Below are 19,601 nucleotides of genomic sequence, written 5' to 3'. Positions count from 1 at the left end.
AATGAGCTCTACATACATATATATATATATATATATATATATATATATACTCCAAACTTCTCAAACCCCACATTAGGGTAATGAGAACTTGGGGAAAATATGTTTAATGCATCATATCTTTGAAATCTTAAAAGTTTTAGGTTTCACTTTCTTTATGCACTGATTGAAGAAATTGATTCTGACATGAAATAAAACCTTAAAACCTTGTTCTTAGCAGGTTTTGTGAAATAAATGCAGTGAAAGATTAGAAGCCCCATTAAATGCTTACTCTTTCCGCAAACAATCACTAAAACTGAAACTCGGATATCAACATCTGCTTGTGTCTATCATGAACTCTTCTTTAAATAGAAACAGTAGCAGGGATCTGGCTGACAGGTTTTGCCTAGACCGGGACACACAAACAAGGGCTATGGAGAGTGAACGGGCACTTTTGGCAATGTTATAGTTGTCACACACTGGTGGATGCAAGGCCTCCCCCTTCAACCACCTCGGGCTGTGGAGAGAGAGATTAAGATTTACAGCGCTCTTCTTTGAGATGGTTGAGATGGTTGAAAAGGAGGGATGGCAACCATGAACGCCTACTAAACAGAATTCAAAAGAGCGGCTTGGTTTGCTAAAGACCAGTGTTTGCTTATTCATTCTGTACTATTAAAGGAATAGTTCAGCCAAAAATTAAAATTCTGGTATTATTTATTTACTCACCCTCATGCCGTTCCAAACCCATATGCTGTTATTCATAAGCAACAATGGATGGCAAAGATTGGTGAATAATGACTTAAATTACGATCTGTTCCAAAGACTTGGAATAATCTACATGGAACACTAAACATTGTAATGCTTTGTTACTTTGGAGCTTTTTCATGGAAAAGATTTACATTTCTGGTTGAACTGACCCTTTAACTACCCAGAATTCTTTGCCATTGGAACCACTGAAAAAGAAATGCCATAACAAAAGCATACAGATAAAGTATGTCCCAATACTCGCACTCGTACACTTTTCTACGCCATTTTGTAGTAGAAATAGTGCAAGAAATGTGTTCACACTGAAAAATTCCAACATTAGGAAGTGCTCTTCAATTACCCAAATGATGCACTGATTAATCTGATGAAACAAAGAATGGAAAACTTCCTGTGCTTAACGGTCGCAGCTTTAAAGGGACAGTTCACCCAAAAAAGAAAAACCTGTCAATATTTACTCACACTCCACTTGTTCCAAACCTGTATGAGTTTCATCCTTCTGTTGAACACACAAGATGATATTTTGGTAAACAAACAGTTGACAGTAGCCATTAACTTCCATAGTATTTTGTCATACTATGGAAGTCAATGGCTACCATCAACTTTTAAGGGGGAAGCTATCAGACTCTTATGATGTTTAACAAAAATAGCCTACCTTATAAAATGTTTGGCTAATGTTCTTTCAAAGTTTGGAAAGGTTCTTTTAATGTTCTGAACAAGTGTTCTTCAAGTAACCTTATGAGTGTTTGTTCAAAGTTGTCTGGTCTTTAATAGTGTTCTCAAACCATTATTTATTATTTTTTTCTGAAACAATTTAGTTGGACATTCATCTAACACATTTAAATGTTACTATTTGTTTTGAACATTCAGAAAACATTCAAAAGTAATGTTCCCATAATGTTTACAAAAATACAAAATGAAACATTCCCTTAATGTTTTCTCTAAGATTCTAAATAACCAAGAATAACAGAGCCAGCATTTAGAAATACCGTGTTATTACCTCATGGGAACAAAAGCAAAACGTTCTTAAAACATTTTTGTTGTTGTTGTTGTTGTTGTTGTTAGCAGCAGAAAAGATTTTATACTTTATAGTCAATAGGTAACTTTAGGTCACAGAATGCTTTTCAATCCGAAATGGATTGCTGGGACTGAGGCTAAAGAAAATGCCAATAGCTACCTAGCATAACCTGAGGTATTTTTTAACTACTTCCAAACAGAAACATTATCAGCTTTCACAATGCTGGAAAGGAAGTGGTCTCACCTTTTCCCACTCCCATGTTTGGCTACTGTTAAACTTCCTCAGTGTCATCGATTACTGCTCAGAATCATAATAGATTCATTTACGGAGTGGACCTTAATTTCAACGCAAGACACTTTCATGTTTGAGGTCACTAAACAAACTCTCTTTTGAGGTAAAGCAGTCTTTGTCACGTTGATAAATAGGGAGAGCGGCTTCATTGTTTCACCGCAGCAGCTGTGCACGGAGGACTGGGAGGTTTGCCTTCCCAATTGTCTCTTGGAAAAACCCCTTTGTGAACCTGCACAATGCTGCCACAGAATTGTACCACCCAATGGCCAAAACAACGCAAAAACGCTTTAAGATGTATTTTGACTTACATTTTTAATTAAATATCGAGCAGACTATAGCTATAGTGTTCCTGTTTACTCACAGCATTGCTAGCGACAAGTCTTCTTACTCCCAAACAGCTCCAAATATAAGTTTTTACGCCTATAACTTAGTTCAAATGTCATAAGTTGTGGTAACGTTCTGAAAACATCACCTCATTATAAAAAGAGTTGTTGTACTGCGCATGCGCACTGGCAGTGGGGATAAGAATTGTCCCAATGGAGGCACCTGTTTGATCCAATAGATACTTCAGTGTTAAACTGCTTAATTTATAATAGTGAACTATCACTTACCTAAACCACAAACGGTGCACTCGAATAGCTCATGACCCTTACACTCCGTGCAGGTAGGATGACATAAAACGCACTGATTTTTTAGTAAGAACTGCCCGCTGGGACAGGACAGCGCCGGCGATCTGCACTGAATAAAACCGAAACAGCATAACGATACAATAAAGAGCGTCGAACCGGCGTTCATCGTTCGCGATGTTGTACAGCGCATCTATTCGCCATACACACACTCACACACAGTTCATTCAATGAAATGGGTCAGTCTGACAACGAGCGTCTAAATAACAAAACTTGCCCAACAAGTTGCTTTCAAGGGGATTGGTCAACAGGCCTCCGGGGTCCACCCATTCCGCTTCATTCCGCATTTCATATAAAGGACAAGGTTATGCACAAACGCAACATACTGAATTATTCAGTCTTCATGAAGTAAGCTATTACACACTTACACACACATACTAACATTATGTTCAAGGTTAATTTGTCTGTGAAAAACAGTAGTCAGGGCAAAGTATTTCATAATGCATACACCTTTATATACAGTAATAAAATATAGTAATATTTTTGTTGTTGTTGGTAATAAAATCTGAAAATATTTAACAGTTACCAATACAAAGTATTTCTAAAAGTAAACACCTTCACATACTGTCACAGTGCAATATAATAATAATTATTATTGTTGCTGTTGTTGTTTTGTTGTTGGTTATTATTAATTAATAAAAAAAAACAATATAATAACAACAATAATACAATTCAATAATATTATTATTAATACAATTTATTATTATTAATAATAATAGGGGTAGCCCACTGTACAAACCTGTTCATTAGGTTGACTTGTTACTGGTAAAATCTTTAAACTGTGATTTATATAAATTATCTGAGATTATTAAACAGTCATAAGTGCAAAGTATTTCATAATGTATACTAAATTACTTAGAGTGATAAAATATAAAATATTATTATATTAATAATAATAGATTCATAATAATAAATGAAAGGTGGTAGCCCACTGTAAAAAATAAAAGTGTTCATTGGTTGACTAAGTTACCTGACCATATGGGGATAAACATGAAAGAAAAAACACAACAGACATTGAATGTGACTTTACTTTTATTTTACATTAAATGTGTTTTTAGAAGTAAAAAAAGTATAATAAATAAATACATAATTTATTTAAATATATAAAGAACTTAAAAAAATACAGTGGGTAAGAGACATTCCCATAATTCTCTACAGTTCATTACATTTGTTTATATTTTATTTCCAAGTTTATCCTGATAGTTGTCAGCAAGTATATCTCTGAGTCTCTCTGTTGCACATCTTATAAAAAGCTTCTTAAAGAAGATTTGCTCATTCTTTTTGGCAAATTTGCTCTGAATGAGTTGGATGTGAGCAGGATTTTTAGGCCACTCCTAAAACAGGATTAAGGACATGCACATTAACCTTCTGGTTCAAAGCCACTTCAGTGCAGTTGTTTTTACTCGCTATTTTGGGTCACTTTCCTGTTGAAGGAAGTCTTACAAGTTCCAGAGTACTCTATAGTTCTATACAAGTAAAGAATCTCCCTTTATAGTCTCTCACGCTTCAGATTTCTTTTACCAAACTACATGAGATGTGATATGAGTTTATTTCGAACAAGGCTTCATACATTAATTAATCATACATTCATACATTCCAGATTTAGGAAATGTATGTTGCATGCTATTGTTGTCTCGTGTGTGGTTTTTGTTTTGTTTTTTCAATTCTGTTCCAGAGGACTTCAGCTCCTGTGAATCTGTTTTGGCCTCATCAATATACAGATCGTGTGAACTAAGTGACCTAAGGTATACAGTAAAACTAAATATTCAGCAGCTACAATATTTGATATAGGGATTTCAAAGCAAAATATGTTTTGGAGGATCCTGATTCACAGTGTGTAAATCCACAGTCTGTAGCGAGCTCTGTGCAAACCTATGAAGACAAATGAGCAGCAGAGGGCGGCAGAGTGTGTGCTATTGCTGATACACCAGACCGAACAACAGGCTCTGCTCTCCATTGTTTTTAGTAGAAAGTCTTAACGTTTTTTTTTTTTCAACATCAAAACTCAAAATCAAATAAAAAACAAAACATCAAAACTTCCAGTTAAATTCAGTGTTGTAGCGTTATGATCAGTGCCCATATTGTCGAAGGGAAATTAATTTGTTTATTTTTTCATTTGTGTGTTTGTTTGCTTACAGATGACTTACTATAATTTGAATGTCTAGTAATAATAATAATAATAATAATAACAATAAATAAAAGTAATAAATACAACAATAGACCCCTCAATAAAAATGAAAACAACAATAATAATATTAAATATAAAAGTAATAAATATAATAAAAAATAAACAACCACAACAACAACAATAATTATAATAATATAAAATATAAAAGTGATAAATAATAATAAAATAACAAAAGATTAAATCAACAACAAAAATATAAAACATACAAGAAGAAGAAGAATATAAAATATAAAACTGAATAAATATAATAATAAAATAGACTAACAAAAAATTAAACAATAATAATAATAATAATAATAATAATAAAACAACTATCCAACAGGAACCTCTTGTTGAACATTAGAATCTGATGACACAACTGATTAATATTGCAAAAAAATTACCAATCAAGGCAAAGTACCAGACTCTTTTTATTGATTGACATTTAATAAAAGTCATCCATTAAAATACATTTCTTATTGAGGAAATGATGTTTGGAAATAATATTTGTATACGTTTCATTTTTACTTTTAAAAACAATTTTAAAGATTGTTTCAGTTGTGTACTAGCTTTGTAAAATGTTAATATTATTATGTTCATTGAATATAATAAAATTATGCTAAATAAAGCAAAAAAAAACTGTGGGAAACCGCTTATCGACATTATTCATATTCATATTATTCAATGAATAATTAACAGTATGTTCTGAAAGCCTTTTGTTTTCATACAAAACAAAGTCGTCTTTTAGTCGTGTATTTAAAAAGTGTGACAGCACAGACCCTGATAGCAATCCTAACAGGCAGCTGTTTTCCACGGTGGGCGGAGTCTGTAGCTCATTTATAACGTGAGAGTGGGCTGTGGGCGGAGTCTGTTGCTCCTTTACGTCATTCAAGAGGGGGTAAGAGATAAGGTGGGCGTGTCTTCGTTGCCACTGCTGCATCAGTGAATGACATGAGGATGTGAAAGAATACAGCGGGCTGGGCATATGATTTTAAAGCCATTCTCGAACGGACTGCTATATGGACGATGAGGAATACACTAAGGACTGACTGAGGAACGGTAAGACGCGTCTTAAATAATAGCCTGCTGTCATAAGGAGCATCCGTGTGCAATAAGAGGAGATCCAGGTGCACCTGTCTTCTGTACGTGCCTGAACCGCTATAAGACGCATCTTGCGGGTATACAGTGTTTTTATTTATTTATTTTCCCAATCGAGGCCGGTTTGAACAAAGGAACTTGGGTGGGATAATAAATAGCCGATTATTTTGGTGGATTTGAGGTAAGGGCGTCTTTTCAGCGCATCATCATCAAATGCATTACGATATGATTGGGGATTGAATTTTCTTTGTCTGTAGACACATTATATGGCTATATATCAGTACGGGCTGGGACTGTTGCGTAACAGGCTGAACAGAAAATCCGTTTATGGATTACAAAATAATGATCAAATGTATACTATTTGATGTGAGAAGAAGGATGATGGTGGATGATTTCTTGTTCACTGCCTCTGTATGCACAAATCTCAAGCAGAAATCAGCATGCCTTGGTTTATGTGTGTCAGAAAGGCTCTTTGGTTATTCAGTTTATAGATGCTTTTAATATATAGCCCACTTTATAGGTGCCGTGGGCTGAAGGTACCTGTAAACAATCTACTAGCTATCCACCAATGGTGCGTTTAGGCCCTGAGCCGGGCTGTTGGGCTCAGTATTTATTGTTTTATTAAGCTTAAAGGTGCACCTTTTTGATCAAGAGAAGTTTCAGACGTTAAGAAATGCACAACGGTTTTTGGAAATATCAGTAATATTATGAGTTGGAATTTCTAGATTAGTGGTTCTCAGCCAGGTGGTTGTAAATTCTACAGGGCTTCAAGATGACTTATAATGATTTAAAATAAACTGAGGTACGAAAAGGATAACGTACAGTTAGTTAGTTGCAGGTCACAAAGTGGCTATTTGCCAAATAAATAAATATTTTGACCAAAAAAAAAAAAAAAAGATTAAATAGATTATATATAATAATTTTTATCTTATATAGAGACCATTCTGCTTCCACAAATTTAATTTGTAAATTTTACTCCTTAAATTGAAACAGAGCATCTTTGTTTTCATTCCGGAGGTATGCTTTGTATACTGTTGAATGGTTCAAAATATTGAATCACTGCTCTATTCAGATCTGTTTCCCAGAAAAACTCTTGTTTTTATCTACACAGAGCAGGTATTTTGAGTTCACATGACCAGAGTTACTACTACTTCTAATACTAATAAATAACAGTAAACTGTTTTCTTGTAAAGCACTTTAAAGGCCCGTTTACATTAAGATCGATAAATATAAAGATAACTACAACGATTATTATAGCAGCATCCACACCAACACACGATAAGTTTCTGATCATTATAAGTATGCACTGCGGTTTTGTCGTCTGCTGCTTTAAATGCTTTAGCACTTTAAACAGGATGGATTCTGATTGGCTGTCAATGTTTTTATGGTTCATCAGCTGGAAAATTGTTCTGAAAGTGATTCCAGCAATATTGTTGTTCCACTGTGTCGTTATTGTTATAGTTGTGATGTGGACTCCTTAAATTTAGAAAGATTTTTATAACTATATCTTTATCGTTACAGTTATTGTCCTTGGTGTGAACGAGCCTTAAACCAGTGCCTTAAAAAGCATAAGCATAAATGTACATCTAAGCAAAGATAAACGTAGGCAAAAAGAAACAAAACAAAAGCTAAGCAGTTAAATTGTGAAACAGCTGCAGTTAGTAAACAAACAAAATCATTCATCCAGGCCAGAAGATGTCAGTATAGAGTCCAACAAGAGCCAGATAAACATTTAGCAAAAACTTACTGACTGCACCTTTAACCTTCATTTGTGGGATATTGTGGCTTTGTCATGTTTAGGGTTTCCAAAAGAGTATGTTTGTAAAATCGAATACCGTATCTTTGATTTTTGACATTTGACTCCTGACTGAACTTGTGTAACAGTGCTTATATTGTGTGCTTGTGGTTTCTTAAGAATGACAGTCAAGAGGACGTTTCAATTCACGCACTTGTCCGATTGTTTTAGCATCAAACACACCCACAAGATCGCCAGCTGACTTGCTGACACCTCTAGGCGCACTGAATCCTTTGAAAAATATTTTCTTTTCTTATTAACAGCTTGTCTGTAACAGGAAACTTTCACACGTTCGAAGGTAGACTTTTCTGGCAATGTGCAAACAGGCTTTATAAAGGTTTGTGTGCTGCATTCCTTTTGTTTTGTCTTAGAGCGTTTATTGATGTGTGTGTGTGTGTGTGTATGTAAGTTATTATTTTAACATTATTATTAATTTTTGATGCTGTAATACAACTATAGGCTCATGTAAACTTATAATATTGATCTACATTCTGAGTTGACATACTATCATACTAGGGACTTAAGGTTAAACTCAAAGCATGAGGAAATAATAAATAGACAGGGAGATATTTTATTGATCCTTGAGGGGAAATTTAGAAAAGGACAAACAGGTTCCTCTGAGATGCGATAAATGCGACATATTACCACACAAACATAAAGCTGCATTCCACTTTCATGTCAGACAAGCCACACTCTTTCAGGTGGATGGCCGTTCTTTTGGTTGTTTCATCTTATTAAATGTTGCGCTCCAAAAGTAGGCAGCACACATGAACACGTATGACCTTGACCTGATTGTTTCAGATGCTGTCATACAATCTGACATGCCCCTATCGACCCAGTCTGCAAGACTCCAGCTTTTTATTTCTCTGAAACAGAGAAAGGAGGATGATTCGGAGACAGATGGGATGATCAGGGCAAGGCACCAAAGCGGAAACCCCGGGCCGTTGAAGCCACGAGGGCCTGCGTCCGACGGGGCACCAGGGGACAATGTTTGGCAACCGATCAGTTTCTACATGGAATTCTGTCCATGTTGTAAGCACTTTACTGAGATCAGTCTGGAGATTGGCTCTGTAATCTGACTTAAAATTAATTAATTTGTTAAAAGAGATTTGAAAAGAATTTGATGCTTTTTTGTACGGCTTTTGAGGTTTCAAGGTTGGTGGGTCACAACTAGTGGGACGTGGACAGGGGGAACCAGTGAACCTTTTAGTGAACAGTTCCTAAAATAACAATGAATCTTTCAGTGATCAGTTCTTAAAAGAACCACTTTTCCTTAGTGTAAGGAATAACTGAAAAATAATCAACTGAAAAAAACATTTTTCATTATAAAGAAATCTTAATGGAAAGTTTCCATCAATGCCTTTTAGGAATAAAAACTGGTTACGGTTTGGTTGATGACAATAAAAAAAACGCCATATATTTATACCTTTTTCTCATATACTTACCTTGGATCTCTTATACCTTGAAAAATTGGGGTGAACATGCCAAATATGCAAATACTACTTCTAGAAACTGACATATGCTTTCAGCTTTTGTTAGAATTCTATATTGGAGATTTTTCGCAATATGCTGACACATATTCAAAAGGCATGTTCACATCAAGAACAATAACTATACTAATAACTATAGTTTTGTCAACTGCCACTTGCAGTTGCTCAAACTATTTAAAGTCCTATAGATTCTGATTGGTTGTAACTTTTTTTATTGTTCATCAGATGGAAAACAATATATATATATTTTGAAAGTAATTGCAGTGATATTGTTCCTTTGTGTCGTTATTGTTATAGTTGTGGTGCAGACTTTAATATTTAGAACAATTTTTAAAATGACATATTTATTGTTATATTTATCATCCTTGGTTTGAACAGGCCTTAAGCGTGGTTAGAAAAACTGGGTTGCACACGTACAGTACAGTATTATGCTGAAATTTACATCGCACACTGTACACATATCTTAGTGTACATTTAAAAACAGAAAGATACTTTGGTCTTTTGGTAGAACTCAGTATTGGAGATGTTTTGAACACTGTTCCTGCTGCTCTTTTCCATACAGTAAACATACAGTATATAATAACCAGTGGTTTTCAAGTCCCATAAATGTGTACCATAAATGTTAGTCCATACATATTTGTCTGCTGTATTCTAAGTCTTCTGAAGCAGTTTGATTTCGTTTCAATTCTAGTCCGTCACTTCTCCCTGCCTTTGCATAGTCAAACTTGGCACTCCAAGACAAATTTCATTTTGGTTGAACTATTAATTGGCATAAACACGTTGTATGCACTTTAGTAGGAAAGTCCCTGTAGTAGCAAAGTATCTGCCAATAACAAATGTAAATGTAATCAAGAGTGAGGGAAAATGTTTTTTCCTAAGATGTAATTCTATAAAGCATAACAACCTCCGCATTTTTAGACTAGACTATATTTAGAGCATCAACATGAAAGCAGCTTAAATATAGTTGTATTCTGGATTTAACTTGTGGAGAACTGTAATATATTGTCCTTTTTTGATTGTTTGACTACGCAAATGTTGTCGGGACCATTTCAGTGTTGCTCAAACAGGAAGCTCATCCCATCAAAGGCAGAAGCCTTCTGTTTTTCCATAGCATTCCATCTGCCTCCTACCTCATTCTCCAGAAGTTTTAGTCCTTGAGATGAGATGAAATGAGTCAAGTGGCCCACAGCAATCAGTGCTCAATCACTGCAAGGGGCTTTGAAGTGCGACCCGCTCCCTCCATCGCTCCACAGGTGGGGAAACAATGTTAAGTGGTCTGTCCACAGGCAGAGAGAGGTCACCCAGAGGGCGAAAGGGATTGTGGGGAGGACTGGTCCAGAGAGAGAGAAAGTGAGAGAGAGTAGGGAATGAAGGGATTGAAAAGACAGCGAGAGGAGGGAGAAAATCAGGAAGGGTTGCGCAGGTCAGAGAGGGCTTTTCTAGATGGGACGGGTCATTCTGTGATGACTTTAATTTCCTGAGATCGGTCTCGTTCACGTTCTCTGGCTCTAATCTCGGTGTCAGCGTTCATACTGATTGCCATGCATATGGACACTCAGATACTCCAGACAAATCAAAAGAGCTTGCCAGTGTAGTTTCATGGCCACAAGCCACACAGAAACTACTGTATCATTATAAACTGTTAATAAAATGTGTCTGTGTGTGATTATTATAAATATACACTAGTCAACATTTGAAGTGAATCAAAACATTACATCAAAGTTGTCCTAAAATCTAAAACTAGAATGTGTACTTGTCTTTGGACAACTTTGATCAACTTTTTTGATCCACTTCAAATGTTGACTACTATATACTTCAAAATTAAAATTCTGTGTAATGCACAAGTATTAGAATTTAAAGTCAACATAAAATAAAAATTGACCCTATTTACTTTCTTTCACATTGCTAGTCTTGTTGTGTAAAAAAAAGCCTGTCTGCTATTCTTAGCTATATTCTTAGTCAAAGACAATTGAAGAAAAATCTTGCCAGTATTAGTTATATGGCCAAATCAAAAGCAGAAACAATAATATAATATAATATAATATAATATAATATAATATAATATAATATAATATAATATAATATAATATAATATAATATAATATAATATAATATAATATAATATAATATAATATACATAACTGAATCATATTGAACAGAATAATTTCAGATTTCATGATGCATTTCTTTTAGGTTCTTAAAATCAACTTTTTACCACACCTACCAATGGCAAAAAATGTAAAAATTAATTTGGCAAAAAAAAAAAAAATGCTGTTTGTATTATGTTTATTACAATTTTTTGTTTAATATTAAGGTACAAACAATGTAATAAACCACAGCCTAAAATAATCTATTTACATACCATAAAGCTTATTTTACACTCATTTGGCACTTGCTGAGTGTTAATATTTTATCCTTGATTTTTATAATTCTTAATTGCATTAAATTGCTGTTTTCACTCCTATTTACGGAGATAATTGTAGGCATCAATTTTGAGTCTAACTGTTCAGAGACTGATCTGTTTGTGTACTAATTTGCTAATGAAGCTAAAGCTTTGATGGGACGTCCTGAATGAGGCCATTCTCAGAGGGAGTAGTGTGAGGATCTGTGGGATTTGAACTGTCATGGTGGGATCTCTGAAATGTAGAGGCTCTGTGAGGTCACTAAGCAGGGGCTCTATCAGTGGTTTTAATCCCACGTCATCCCGGGGGAAATCAGCGAGTACTCTGAAATCTTGTGAAAGGAATTGTTTCACCAAAAATGGAAATTCTGTCATCATTTACAAACCCTTGTGTCATTTTGGAGCTTGACAACCCCAGTCCTCATTCACTTTCATTGTATTAAAAAGACTGCCCAGCATATTTTTTTCAGAAATGCACCTCTTGTTGCGTTACACAGAAAAAGGAAATACGGGTTTGAACGAGGGTGAGTAAATGATGACAGAAATACAATTTTGAGTGGGCTATCCCTTTAAATACTCGGCATAACCTCAAGTTAGTCATATTGCTTATAGTTTAAAAACAAAAGTTAAAACCACTAAATTAAACATGATTTTAAAAAGCCCTCTGGTACGAGTAACAAACACATTCATTCATTTGAACATACAGGCTGTATTACATGTTTACTCTGTTAAGATAAAATAAGGTGGTTATTTTCATATTATAGCCCAAAAATGATATTGGGAGTTAAAATTCTATACAATTTTGTCTAAATTAAAAAAATATATAATTAAAAAACAAAGTTGGTCATTTAAAATAAAAACCACAGTATTATAAAGTGTTGTGTAAAAATGTGTATTTATTTTTAGATTAACTTTAAGTCAGTGTTGCAAAAGGTGAATCTAAATGTAAAAATAGGATAAATGCGCAGCACTATTAAATATCCAATATTGGACCAATTACATAAACTTAAAAATGATGCCAATCATTCCACAGGTCAAATTGCGTAAACCCATAACTTTTAATGAAATAGTTCACCTAACAATTCACTTACTTGTCTCTTGAATGTTTTGTAACCAAATATCATGATGTCACCTTTTATAGTCAGAACTAAAACGATTCACTCGCTGAATAACCTAGTGCAGATGTCCTTAAGAGAGATCAGCTTGTTCTCATAAGCCGAAGGGAGAGTCAAACTTCAGATGTGACTGACAGTCTGTGGAGCAACTCAAAGTGTGGTGAGGAATCTGGCTGACAGCTCGGAGACCGGACTAGGAACAGCGGCTATCGGACGGAGAACCTGACAGGTTAAATATGGCCCTCAAACCGACAGACGCTGGGTCAGGTCAGGACTGGCTGGCGTGAGGCTGAAGAACATAGATGGACAGGGTGAGAAGTTCTAATGATGGAGGAATGAGGACAGTGTTACCGAGGGTCACAGTTCTGAGACCGGCCCTGTGTTTTGTCCTTTGAATGCAGAGGTTATGAATTTGTTTGGAGTCTGGTGATGATTTAGATGCTTGATGATGAATCTCAAGAAATTACACCCGTTTTTATGGAAGCCAGTTTCTGCCACAGAATAAAAAATGTAAAAGGTAATTGCGATTTTTTAAAAATCTTTTATAATTTGTAAGTTTTGTAAGTTTTGTTTCTCGCAATTGTGGAAAAAAAACAATAAAAAACATTTATAAACTTGCAATTCTGAGAAAAAAAGCCTTTTTTCCCCTCACAATTCCAAGTGTACATCTCATAATTATGTTTATATCTCATATCTTCCTCAGAATTTCTTAAATTTGCAGGTCTAGTTTGGTTTGGTTTTTATATTTTGCAATTCTCACTTAAAAATTAGTGAGATATAAAAAAGGAAAAAAATTTGAATTGTGAGATCAAATTTATATATATATATTTATTTTTTTATCCTGTGTCAGAAACAAGCTTCTGTACATTTTATCTGAATAACCTAAAATTAAATGAAGGAAGAAATATGCATATGGTGTATAATTACCAGAATTCAAACATCATTTATATATATTCTTTATTTGTTTTCTCATTATAATTCCATTTTCCATTTTGGTTTAGTTCTGACATTCCATTTAAATAATGTTTTAGATATTTTTTAAAATATTATATTAAAATATTTAAATAAATTAGCAGTATTTAACTGACCCTGAAATAACTTTGTAATGTGTGTGCGTGTATTTCCTCAATATAATTGCATTTTAAAAGGGTTTTGGCAAATGCTCTTTAAATAATGGTTTGAATATGTTTAAATATTTAATTAAAAAATTTCATTAAATTGATATTTTTGGCTCATTTGCAAAATGCAATCCTTTTGAATTAACCTTTTTTTTTTTGTTTGTTTTGTTTTTTCCCCCCTTTTTTTGGCATATGTAAATCTAATGAACATATTTTTCCTGAGAATAAGCTCAGAAAATGTGAAAATGTACATTCCGTGTGGGTCTGGAAATCTAATTTGCTGATGGTTTTGCATTTTAACAGGTTACGTTCATTTGACTCATGAGTGACTCAAACACTGATGCATTTACAGGAATCTACAAGATGTTTCATTTGTGTAGGATGTGGAAACGAAATTAGCATTGATTTTATTGTATTTCAGGAATAGCTGCAGGAGTAAAAATATGAATAGGGCTTTCAGTAAATGCTTGAATGATTTTTAACTTGCCATTCATGTACATTGAATACTTGACGTCACAAGTGGACCCTGTGTTTTACAGGATGTTGCAATATTAATGTCGTTAGAATATGTCATCACATCACCATGCATGTTTAAGGAGTATTTCATTCACTCCCAATGATTTCAGAACTAAATAATTCTTAGTTATGCTGCCAAAAGGTTGAGTAGTGGTTAGTATCAAAGCTGAAATATACACTTACAGTTAGTGTGCTAATAGTGTGTTGTGCTAGCTGTTAGACAGTTACCACAGTAAAAATCTATATTGAGAAGTCTTTATTTTCATCCACTTTGCTATTATAACCATACATATTTATGTTGTTGCCTTTAGTCGACTTGGTGCTGTATTTTAAGCATCTTTCGGCACGAGCGCTACGTTTTTTTAACAGAAAACATTTCCCTTTGCTTTAAGTGATGGCCAGACATACTAACATTATCAACAACTTTCTCTGTGTATTTCCTAATTATGGAGGAATATAGGCACTTTGTAAAAGGCTGTTTTTTGCTTTTGTCTTTATTTGACACCAGCTCATCTGTTTTGTGAACAATAGTTTAAGTTTGCGGTGTTATATTAGCTTTAAAAGGACAACTAAAATGTTCCTTTTGTGTTAAATTAATGAGTCATATTGAGAATGAGTCATTGTTGCACGTTATTCCAATGAAAAACCTTTCATCAAAATGTAATAACTCTTTCCCTTTCAGTTGAGGTCACCTTATTTTACCTCTGTCCTAGATTGTAATGGCCATTTTCATATATTTTTGAAAAGGAAATGAGTTGCAAACACCATTTATGTTGACTTTTACTAGTTAATGGCTATCTAATGGCCTCCGTTTGCACATCTCCACCAGGTCCACAAGATCATGGCGTGTCCTGTTTGTCATTTTCGGTTTCAGAAGGATGCTCATGAGCGCCCCCGTTATGGCCACTGTGCACACTGTGATTGCTCAATGCACACTCTGTTCTTCAGTTCTCCAGTGCAGGCCTCTATGGTACTAACGCCCTATTGATTTTGGCATGTTTTTGCTAATATTATATATATATAGAGAGAGACTTTGCCCATTTTTGAGGCCTTTGCCATGTTCGAAAACTCATGAAATTGACACATCAGACCTGTGAAAAATTTGTAGTGCTTGGCTTTGGTTGGGGTCAAAGGGCTCTATAGTGCCACCAAATGCAGGCTGTGATCAGGATGAAGTTTTTTCGATGTGGATGAAATTCAGTATGGTCATTGATGACGTCATGTAGGACTAAATTTATTTGGTTTTATCTGACTCTGTGCAACAGGAAGTCAGCCATGTTGGATGGAAAATGTGATTTTTTAATTTGCATGCATGTTTTGAGGTGCTTACCATGGTTAAAAACTCATGAAATTTAACAGTTAAATTTGTCTTAGGACATCTTTAGATTTGATATTGCATTTCTGGGATAATGTGCCTCATTGGCTCCACAGCGCCTCCTAGTTCGAAAATGCATGTTTTGTCCTTTTGGACGTGTGTACAATTACCCAACAGTATATGTGGCAAAGTGTAGACTGCAAAGGCTGAGGCTCCATAGCTTGAATAGATAAACGTGAATTCAGATAAATTGGACCACGTTTTGCCATTGCAAAATGTCCCAATTAGCCTGAATTCACACTGCATATATACACTGATCAGGCATAACATAATGACCACCTTCCTAATATTGTGTTGGTCCCCCTTTTGATGCCAAAACAGTACTGACCCGTCGAGGCATGTGGTACACTCTTAAAAATAAAGGTTCTTAAAAGGTTCTTCACAGCGATGCCATAGAAGAACTTTTATAAAATGTTTGGTTCCACAAAGAACCATTCAGTCAAAGGTTCTTTAAAGAACCATCTCTTTCTTACCTTTTTCATAATCTGAAGAACCTTCTTTCGCCACAAAGAACTTTTTGTGAAACAGAAAGGTTCTTCAGATGTTAAAGGTCCTTTATGGAACCATTTAGACAAAAAGGTTCTTCTATGGCATCGTGAAGCACCTTTATTTTTAAGAGTGTATCTGGCAACAAGATGTTACCAGCAGATACTTTAAGTCCTGTAATTGGGGACCAATTGGGGACCACCTGGGACCATTTCCATGGTCTGCAGCAAAAAAAACTGAAATGAAACTGCACAACATTACCATTTTTACTGTATTTTCTATTAAATGAAGCCTTGGTGAGAAGAAACTTCTTTCAAAAAATCTTGCTGATTCTAAACTTTTGAATAGTAGTAAGAAATATAATATATAAAATAAATGCATTTGAATACCAAGCTTTATTCTCAATGAATCCATTCTGATCTAATGAGGGAGAAGCAGTTGAGTGAACTTCATATTCTTTCTATAATATTCACTGGAAGTAAGTAGGCCATTCCACTACATTTGGAAGATTTCTGCATACTTCAACTAAGGCAGAAGTAGGACATGAATTAAAACAATCCGATGAGACCGAAAGCATCTCTCAGTAGCGTAAGAGAACGGAAAGGTGAAAAAGAGGAGGATGAAGGAGGGGTGAAGGATACGGATGTTTGGGCTCTTCTCTAAAGGAAGAGTGAGACAATGTCAATTGTATCTGGAAGAAAGCCATGTTGAGACGCATAAGTGACAGTGAAAATTAAATCAAGAGGGACGCCGGGTGTTTTGGCACAAACACACCCTCGTTGGACAAACACACGCACACGACGAAGGGCTGGTGGCCAGCAGTGACATTCGTACTGTGGCGTTTACTCTGTCATGGGGGATGGGGGCACAAAAATGACAGCCCAGACACAAACTGACACGCAGCAGGCAAGGCGAGCTCAACAGACACGTCATCTCCACCCAGTGTCCCGCTGAGCCTTTGTGTCCCATCAGTACTCTCTCAGGAGACAACAACGAGCTGTTGTGTACCAAAACTAACTATATATTTTGAAAAGTCAACTCTTCAAGCAATGGAGAACTGACAAAGTGGAGAACTGATCAGCCTGCACCCATATTGTATCTCTGCCTTTACAGGCATTTTGGTTTTTGCTGTCAAGATCGTTTTAAAGTATGTTAGCTTGTTGTATTTGCTAACATACATGAACAAAATCTACCAAGCGAGCATTGTTTTGTTATATTGCCATCCCTTAAACATGGACACACACGTTATTTAGATATATAGTACAATTAGCTGGGCTCTTTAAATCAATTTTCCCACTAGAATTCTTTTTTTTTTTTTCGACTTTGATTTTTCTGGATTCAAAAAGCATGGCTAATTAATTGAAATAGTGTATCCAATTTAAACAACAATTTATTAACATTTAACAACAAATTTAACTATTAGGGCCCATTTGAAACTAGTTTTTTTCCTGAATTCTGAACAATAAATTTTAACAATTTAATAAATTATAATTAACAGTTTTTTTATTAATTTCAGAAATCCTGTGTTATGTATGTTATTTTTCTGAATCTATGATTTAATATAAATTAATAAAAATGTTGTTAATCAAATAAAGGCATAAAACATTAACAATTTAATTAATCTTTCAAAATGTAAACAAATTAAAATGTAACACTTCCTTGTTGGGCAGGGCTGCACAATGAACTTTTACTGTTAAAATTAAAATATGCAGGAAAATTTGCGTTATTCTGATATTTGTGCTATTTAATTTGCGATAGTTTTTAAAGTTAAAACAATAATGCAATAAATAAATAAAAATGTATTGCAAACAATGGGACAAACATAATAGGAAAAAATATACAAATTAAATAATTTAGTCACGTGCACAGTAAGCCACCTGGGGAAAAGTGCTTCTTTCGCATCTCAAAACGTTTTCAACTCATTTTTAGTATGGTGCATAGAATGCAGCATCTCGTTTTCATAGTGGAAGCCAAAGTCAACAATGAAACTAAATTTATATTAATCCCACAACCCTAGTCATTAAATCATCTTTGAGAGCAAGGGGGCCCCCTGGTGGTTGGGAGGCTTTACACAACTTGTGTACTTTGCGTATAAGGAGGACTGCCACTGCGGCAGATGCTGAAAACACTATGAGTATCATGCATGAAATTGTGCCGCTCATTCAGAGAGAAACATAGCAGGTTCACAAACCAAAATTTTGTGGCATTTCTATGACTGAATTCCACGGTTTTGCCTTGCAGATATCATAGGGCCCTCCATTAGAAATATAACACATCAATTTATAACTTGCTAGAGTAAAATGACTGTACAGTTTTGGTAAAATCTCATTTGCACTTTGAGACGTTTCCCATCTCCAGACAACCTGACACCTCTGTGTCGACATTCAGCTGTGAAATTGCACCTTGCTCCATATGTCACTCTATAACAAACTATGTTTCACTTAGGGAAATCTTTGTAATTGTCTTCATGTATATCACCTGATGAACCCCTGTAGATTTGGGTCAACCGATGTTGTATTAGCTGAGCTCTTGTTCAGATGGCTGAAAAGTAGGACAGGAACAAGAGAGAGACACTATGAGAGAAAAGGAGAGGCCCGGGTTCTGGCGCAGCCGGTCCACCCTACCGCTGCGTTCAAAGCCATGTTGGTTCTGTCTGTTCCCTTGCCAATCCGTGGAGAGTCCAGGCCCAAACACAGAGCCTTTACTAGAACAGGATTGGACTGGCTATGCTTGAGGAAAATGCTAAAGCTAATAAGCTAAGTCCTGTCTTTATGTCTATGTGGACAGTAATAGTTTTAAATGGGAAAATTTCAGCATTTACAGGCATTAGCTAGTGATTTTACTGCTGACTGAACCAGAAATGACTCAGCCAAACAACAGCTCAGTTATTGATTTTTGACAGATGCAGTAATTGATATCAGAGGACGATGCCGAATTGTGCCATTGCTCATCTGATAGGATGGTCTATCTATGTGATGAAGCCCATGATAACAAAACTTTAATTTTGAGATTTTGAATTTTGAATTGAGATTATTGATATTGTCATACCGATTTAGATTGAGACTATCCAACTAACACCATGCTAATAGGTTGATGCTAATGCTAATTATGTTTAGCACTGCTGATGTTTGCTGATATTTAATTTCTCACTAAAATCAAACCCATTATGTCACTTTCTGGATGATGATGTCATAAAGGACCTGTCTTTTGTTAGCTGAAGGGATTTTATAAAAAAAAAAAAAAATTAACAGGAAATAGACAATGTAGGGAAAACGTACACTTTTCCCAAAAAAAGCCTGGGACGTTT

General features: G+C 35.0%; 2 protein-coding genes across 5 annotated transcripts in view; one reads left to right on the top strand and one right to left on the bottom strand.

Annotated features, from left to right (window-relative positions):
• LOC131534864 (proprotein convertase subtilisin/kexin type 5) overlaps positions 1 to 2,956 on the bottom strand; it is a 30,193-nt gene extending 27,237 nt beyond the window's left edge. The window contains exon 1 of one of the 3 annotated variants that reach the window (XM_058767951.1): positions 2,659 to 2,956. In XM_058767951.1, the coding sequence (XP_058623934.1) occupies positions 2,659 to 2,866 (208 nt within the window). In that variant the 5' untranslated portion in view covers positions 2,867 to 2,956. Of the gene's footprint in view, positions 1 to 1,999; positions 2,031 to 2,658 lie in introns of those variants that run through there. The other 2 variants (XM_058767952.1, XM_058767953.1) reach the window with 2 other exon arrangements.
• A 2,874-nt stretch (positions 2,957 to 5,830) lies between these two features.
• Positions 5,831 to 19,601, top strand: part of otud7a (OTU deubiquitinase 7A) — an 89,263-nt gene continuing 75,492 nt past the window's right edge. The window contains exon 1 of one of the 2 annotated variants that reach the window (XM_058767219.1): positions 5,831 to 5,959. The gene's annotated coding sequence lies outside the window, so the exon portion shown is untranslated. Of the gene's footprint in view, positions 5,960 to 6,036; positions 6,180 to 19,601 lie in introns of those variants that run through there. The other variant, XM_058767220.1, reaches the window with a different exon arrangement.

Source organism: Onychostoma macrolepis, chromosome 25 (genome assembly GCF_012432095.1).
Source record: "Onychostoma macrolepis isolate SWU-2019 chromosome 25, ASM1243209v1, whole genome shotgun sequence".
Lineage (NCBI taxonomy): Eukaryota > Metazoa > Chordata > Actinopteri > Cypriniformes > Cyprinidae > Onychostoma > Onychostoma macrolepis.
This window is presented reverse-complemented; position numbering and strand designations above follow the sequence as displayed.